At 39.5% G+C, this 7367-nt stretch overlaps 1 protein-coding gene across 1 annotated transcript; it reads right to left on the bottom strand.

The window, feature by feature from the left end:
• Window positions 1-784: 784 nt before the first annotated feature.
• On the bottom strand, window positions 785-6863 carry LOC107695627 (protein ABHD14A). Its single transcript, XM_016495639.1, has 5 exons — window positions 6706-6863; window positions 6075-6352; window positions 4024-4139; window positions 3697-3926; window positions 785-3606 (listed from the first exon to the last, which is right to left on the bottom strand). Exons 2-5 carry the CDS (start codon window positions 6347-6349, stop codon window positions 3424-3426), a joined length of 804 nt encoding a protein of 267 aa, XP_016351125.1. The 5' UTR covers window positions 6350-6352; window positions 6706-6863; the 3' UTR covers window positions 785-3423.
• Between the last annotated feature and the right edge of the window lie 504 nt (window positions 6864-7367).

Genomic DNA, 7367 nt, shown 5'->3' with positions numbered 1-7367 from the left:
ACAGACAACCACTCAGACTGCCATTTTCTGCTTTAGTCAAAACATCCGTTAGTGTGGGATTTCCATGCAATGCGTGTACTCCCTGGACCCCTGCTTCTCAAAAGTTCAACTGTGTATTGTGCACATTATTTTGACATTGACAGACATCAATGTCATAATATTCATATGATGTGGATTTGAAAACAGATGGATTGTTAGGTAATAAATAATCATTTATCTATTATCCGGCAAGTATTCAGTGAAGTGATTGATGCCTGCGACCAAATACACAAAATAATGTTCTTTTTAGCAGCATCATATGACCCCTTTAATGTTTTTGTTCTAATATTCTAATTGACAGCCACCCTAAGTTTTTGACAGACAAGATATCATGCGTGAGGGCTAAGTAATTTTGATTTTTGGGCATTATAAAACATGCTGGAGGTGTTTGGACTCCTGCTTCTCGTAAGTTCTGCTGTGTATTGTGCACATTATTTTTTGACAGACATTAATGTCCTGATATTCATATGATGTGGATTTGAAAACAGATGGATTGTTAGGTAATACTCATTTATTTATTATCCGGCTAATATTCAGTAAAGTGATTGAAATGCTTTTTGCATAGTTCATTATACTTATTTTACAGACTGACTTATTTTGTGGTTTAGTTCATATTTGCATATTTTGATAAATAAACTGACTTCATTTAGTGCACTTGAACTTACAATATAGACCCCTTACAATTTTTTGGTTGTAACTTGATGTCCCTTGTGGTGCATGTCCATTAAATCACAAATGCAAAACATTAATGTTAATGAACTTTATTTTGCACTGAACAAAAGCATGTTTCATGACTCTGCAGTACCATGCACACCAGAATCTGAATTCAGTCCCAATGACAGATCCCTTCAGGTTGAAGATTCGTGATGTTGGAAATATTTACAGGGCAGAGGTGCCTCACAGTCCTCTAAAACATATTCATATTTACAACCTATAAACAAACAAAACAACAGACCACAGCACATAAATACCACACACATTACAGTTTCTGTCATGTAGAAGCTTTAAGAAATAAATAATAAATATGTAATGAACACCTCCATTTTAATATGTGGTAATGTAATGAACACTTTTTTTTCTCTGCAATCTCAGGAAATTTTCTATTTATTGCAAGAAATAATCTACTGCCAGTATGAGTCTGACAACTACTAATAACGAAAAACTGAATTTACAGTCATGACAGGCGTCCAGTACTGCAACTTATCTCTCTTATTTTTGCACTTCTAAAACCATGTGTTGAGCCATTCACACATTGACAAGCTACATTATGCATGTATGTGCCAACTGCTGGTGTGAACACTCTGCATGATTTCACATGATGATACGGCAAACCAATACGTGCCAAAAATGAGAAATGCCGTTTTCTTCTCTGAGATGTTCTTGTAGGATTGATGAATTCAGTTACATGTCAAGTGTATCCGAGGGTTATGACAGTCATGACACTGATTTTTGGCATTATGTGACTCTTGTTGTTACAGAAAACCATGACAATCGTATTAGAAAAACAACCCTCATAGAGGAAACCATGAATTTTGTATTATAGGAACAGCAAAGACCAAAAAACATGGCACATGTGTTACAAGAACAATCCTCAGAATGGAAACCATGGCAACTATGTTATTGAAAGCAACTGTCAGACTAGAAACCATGGCAACTGTGTTATAGGTACAACTGTCAGTCTGGAAACCATGGCAATTGTGTTAAATGTGCATCCCTCAGAAAGAAAGCCATGGCAACTGAATTACAGGAACGTGCTTCAGACTGTAAACCATAGCAACAGCATTACAGAATAACTCTCAGACTGGAAACCATGGCAATTGTGTTACAGGAACATCCCTCAGAAAGAAAACCATGGCAAATTAGTTACAGGAACATTTCTCAGGTTGGAAACCATGGCAACCATTTTACGGGAACAACCCAAAGATAAGAAACCATGACAAATCCATTACAGAACAACTCTCAGAATGGAAACTATGGCAATTACATTAAACAATAATTCTCAGACTGGAAACTATGTTACAGGTAAATGTGTCAGATCAGAAACCATGGCAACAGCTTTATGGAATAACTCAGATTGGAAACCATGGCAATTATGTTACACTAACATCCCTGGCAACAGAATTACAGAGCAACTCTCAGAAAGGAAACCATGGTAACTATGTTACAGGAAAATTTGTCAGACCTGAAACCATAGCAACAGCATTACGGAATATCTCTCAGATTGGAAACCATGACAATTGTGCTACAGGAACATCCCTGTCAACAGCATTACAGAACAACTCTTAGAAAGGAAACCATGGCAACTATATTACAGAACATCTGTCAGGCCAGAAACCACGGCAACAACGTTACAGAATAACTTGCAGATTGAAAACCATGGCAATTGTGTTATAGGAACATCCCTGGCAACAGAGTTACAGAAATCTTTTAGAAAAGAAACCATGGCAACTGTGTTACAGGAACATCTGTCAGAGCGGAAACCATGGCAACAGCATTATGGAATAACTCTCATATTGGAAACCATGGCAATTGTGTTACAGGAACATCCCTGGCAACAGAGTTACAGAGCAACTCTCAGAAAGAAAACCATTGTAATTATGTTACAGGAACATCTGTCAGACCAGAAACCATGGTAACAGCGTTACAGAACATCCCTCAGACTGGAAACCATGGCAATTGTGTTACAGGAACATCCCTGGCAACAGAGTTACAGAACAACTCTCAGAAAGAAAACCATTGTAATTATGTTACAGGAACATCAGTCAGACCAGAAACCATGGCAACAGCATTACAGAACATCCCTCAGACTGCAAACCATGGCAATTGTGTTACAGGAACATCCCTGGCAACAGCGTTACAGAACAACTCTCTAAAAGGATATCATGGCAACAGTGTTACGGAATAACTCTTAGACCAGAAACCATGGCAACAGCGTTACAGAACAACCCTCAGACTGGAAACCATGGCTATTGTGTTGTTACAGGAACATTCCTCAGACTGGAAATCCTGGGAACAGCATTACAGAACAACCCTCAGCCTGGAAAATGTAACAACGCTCAGACGGGCCATTACACGCAACAGTGTCAAAACTGATAAAAGGATGTTTACAATCTACAAAAGAAGCGTTACTATAGTAACTCTGCAGAAGTTTTGTTAGTTTGATGTATTATAATATCTCATCTCTTGATGGTGCGCGCAGGGAAATTATAAAGAGTGAGCAGATGTGGATGGCTGATAGAACGTTCAGGTGTGTGTTACGTTTCAGGACTGGTTTTACAGCTACACCGCAGTCCTGTTCATCATTTTCTTGTCTTTTTCTTCACGCAGTTTCTTCCAAAGTCTTTTTCACATGTTTGTTTGACCCGTTCTCACTCTCTCTGTCCCTCATTCGAGTTTGCTTAGGAAGTCGAGCAGAGCACGGTGGAACTCACGGGGTTTGTCCATGTAACAGGCATGTCGCGCTCCTGCCAACTTCACCACGGTGTGATGAGGCAGCTGAATCAGGTTCTTATGGGATTGGGCGCCCAGATTGGTGTCTAACTCTCCATATATGATCAGTGTAGGAGTCTGTCATACAGATGAGAAGTGAGAATTCAAACTGAGCATTAAAATCAAGGAATTCTTAAGTGTGAGAAGAATCGAAAAGAAATATGACACCTGGATGTCGCGGTACTGCTGTGGCGTGATGCCGCGGGTGCCCACGGGGGCGATGGGCACAAAGCCGTGCAGCTGGGCGCTGTGTTTCTGGAGGAACGGCAGGGCATAATGGCCGCTCATAGACGGGCTCAGTAACACCGGTGCTCGCACGCCCAGAGACTCCAGAAAACGCTTCAGCAGGTCCACGCGGCTCTGATCCGACTTTACCGAGTCCGGAGAATTCCCAAAACCTGACAAGAAACAAGACGATTTAGTGATCTGCTTTATATGTTTTGAACATATAAAAATCAGCATTTTAAGAACATTAATAAAGTGAATTATAAGTACCGGGCAGGTCGAGAGCGAGGGCCTGGTACCCATTGGAAGCCAGCAGGCTGAGGGTGCCCAACTCCTCCCAAGTTTTAGAGGTGAAGGCCTGACCATGAAGAAGCACCAACTGCAGCCTGATGGAGAGGAGATAAAGTTGCTGAATCTGTACAGTTATATAAGAATAGGTCATAATACTTGTATGCAGAATTTTGTAAGTTCAAAAATTACCATAGTTACCATAGTTTTCATTAAAATTGTCTATCTGTTCATCTACCTATCAAAACTTTCAAGCAACCAGCCAAAATTCCCCAGCAACATTCAGAACACCTTAGTCACTGCCTAGCAACCAGCCAGAATGCACTAATACTAATAATTTTCGCAGGCGAAATCCAGTCAGTGCGAATCCACACAGTTGGGAATTTCGTGTGAGGGCGAAAGGTCTACTTCTGCAAAATTACTAAAGTAAATTGATTCTGCGAGCGAAAGCAAGGTTTCTCGGAGAAACGCAATGTTTTGCAAGAAAACACAAAAGTATCTTGCAAGAGAACACAGTATTTTGCAAGAGAAGCCAAAAGTAACAAGCAAAAGCAAGGTTTCTCATTAAACACAACATCAAACGAGAGAATAAAAAAAGTTGTGCGAGAAAAAGGGCACGAGTTTCTCGGGGGAAAACTATATTTTGAGAGAAACTAAAAGTTTTACAAGAAAACAAAAGTTTATCTGTGAACAATATTTTGCAAGAGAACACAAAAGTTCTGCAAGTAAGCGCAAAGTTTCTTGGGGAAACACGATATTTGACGAGAGAATTAAAAAGTTGTGCAAGCGAAAGCAAAGTTTCTTGGGAAAATGCAATATTTTGCGAGAAAACAAAAGCTTTGCAAGTGAATGCAAAGTTTCTCAGGGTTAGACAATATTTGCAGGTTTTTGCAAGGTTGTGCAAGCGAAGGCAAAATTGCCAGGGAAACGCAATATTTTGCGAGAGAATGCAAAGTTTCTCTGTGAACACAATATTTTACAAGAAAAGGCAAAAGATTTGCGCGCGAATGCAGAGTTTCTTCGGAATGCAATATTTTGCGAGAGAACGCAAAAGTTCTGCAAGCGAATGCAAGGTTAAATCTTTCTAAATCAATATGGGATGGGATATAATTGTGGATATGGGATATAATTGTGCAGAGAAATTAGTAAACGATTATTCGATCATTTTAAAATGTAGGCTATAATGTTGTATTTTCCCTTACAACATTTTACCAAGTTTTACTACAAATAAAACCAAAAAACATTGTTAATATTTAAACCATTGTAACCACAAATTAAAGGGTTAGTTCACCCAAAAATGAAAATTCTGTCATTAATTACTCACCCTCATGTCGTTCTAAACCTGTAAGACATTCATCTTCGAAACACAAATGAAGAAATGTTTTATTTAATCCGAGAGCTTTCTGACCCTCCATAGACAGCAATACAACTGAAATGTTTCCAGAATCACAAACGTAGTAAAGACATTGATAAAACAGTCCATGTGACATCAGTGGTTCAACTTCAATTTTGCAAAGCTACAAGAATACTTTTTGTGCGCAAAGAAAACAAAAATATTAGAAATAACTCTCAGATTACATCAAAAATATTTTAATGTGTGTTCCGAAGATGAACAGAGGTCTTATGGGTTTGGAACGACATGAGGGTGAGTAATTAATGACAGAATTTTCATTTTTGGGTGAACTAACCCTTTAACCATGGTTTTGCAATACTACCCATAGTTTAGCCGTGGTATTTGTAGTAATACTGTGGTCATGCAAATGGTAATCAATATGCCAAAAAAAACATGGTTACTACACTTTTACTACAATAAAACTATGGTTAATTATTGTAAGGGCTGGTACAATGCCTTGCCCCTAGACGTAAATTCGATTTTGAATGGGTACAAACTGAAGAACGAATCAGATTTAATTCTATACAGCTTTATGATGTAAATTTGGAACGTGCCAATAATGCGCCAAAACTGATGTCTATCTATTCCCAATACAGTCATTATATAATGGAATCAAACTCAAATTACGAAGTAACCTGACCTGGGCACTATCTGTCGCCCAGCGCTGTCCACAGGCAGAGCCTCCCTGAAGAAGAGCGGCGGGTCCCCGGGCAGCTGTCCGGCCCTGACCGTGATGTTGACGCTGTTTGGCGGCGGCGGCGGCGGAGGAGAGGCGGCGATCAGGCCCATCCGCTGCTGCACCTCCAGAGACGGCTCCATGCTCCCCTGCCTCATGGAGGGCAGCAGCAGATACAGCAGCACTGTGGCCAGCAACACCAGCCCCAAAACCACCAGACGGTTGCGGAAGAAATTCATAATCTGCGTGAAAACCCATTTAATTACAGCACATAAAACATTCACACTCGGTTTAACAAACTGACACAATGAACAACCATTAATCACAGCAGATTAAACCCCGAGACGCCATTTTAACCCGGTGGCATTTAAAAAAAAATAATACGAAAATATCTAAAATGTATGATTGATTACATAAATACTTTCACATTAAAACAAACTATGCATAATTTAAATTTTTAGTTGATGCATAAAAGTCTAAATAACATCTAAATAGCGTCGCTAAAATAAAGTGCGCAGACGTGCTGCTTGCAGCTGCAACCAAGATGCCGATAAACGCAAAAACAGGACAGCTCTGTCGTGCATTTTGTACTTACCTAAAAAGTATACGAAATACTGTAAATATCCAATAATCGATGACTGTCTGAAAGTTTGGGACTGATCATAATTCGCATGTAGTGGCAGTAACGCAGCGTTAACGCGTCACACACAATAACAGTTCCGTGTGGAAACGGGTGAACGTGTGCGATGGTTCCGATTCTTTTGAGTCGCGCTCATTCCTGTGGTTGTAAGTTTGTCCTTTCTTGGAAATCTGTTAGAATTGTTGCGAAATTATATCTCATCATAATAAGACATGTTACAACACATTTGGAAATCCACCGAGCCTCTGATGATCTGGTGATGAAAGAAAAAAGAGAACTGAGGAACAATTATATTTCAGTATTTCGTTCTCTAGCAAAACCTTTTGTGCGTGAATGGAGAGTTTCTCAGGGAAATATTCTCAGGTGAATATGTAGCGAGAATTTTGTTTTTTGTGAACAAATGCAAAAGTTTTTTTGGTAAACGATATCTATCTATCTATCTATCTATCTATCTATCTATCATCTGTCTGTCTGTCTGTCTGTCATCTGTGTATCTATCTATCTGTCTGTCTGTCTGTCTGTCTGTCTGTCTGCCTCTCTCTCGCTCTCTATCTATCTATCTATCTGTCTGTCTGTCTGCCTCTCTCTCTCTCTCTCTCTCTCTGTCTGTCTGTCTG

The sequence above is a fragment of the Sinocyclocheilus anshuiensis genome, unplaced genomic scaffold (assembly GCF_001515605.1).
Source record: "Sinocyclocheilus anshuiensis isolate Anshui unplaced genomic scaffold, SAMN03320099.WGS_v1.1 scaffold706, whole genome shotgun sequence".
NCBI lineage: Eukaryota > Metazoa > Chordata > Actinopteri > Cypriniformes > Cyprinidae > Sinocyclocheilus > Sinocyclocheilus anshuiensis.
Note: the sequence above shows the minus strand (reverse complement) of the source record. Positions and strands in the feature narration are given on the sequence as shown.

Excerpts from the sequence above, each read along its gene's own strand:
- LOC107695627 (XM_016495639.1), bottom strand. The coding sequence starts at position 6,349 with ATGAATTTCTTCCGCAACCGTCTGGTGGTTTTGGGGCTGGTGTTGCTG. Across the intron at positions 4,140-6,074 it reads GGGCGACAGATAGTGCCCAG|GCTGCAGTTGGTGCTTCTTC; the intron begins GTCAGGTTACTT and ends CCTCTCCATCAG. Across the intron at positions 3,607-3,696 it reads AGCAGTACCGCGACATCCAG|ACTCCTACACTGATCATATA; the intron begins GTGTCATATTTC and ends TCTGTATGACAG.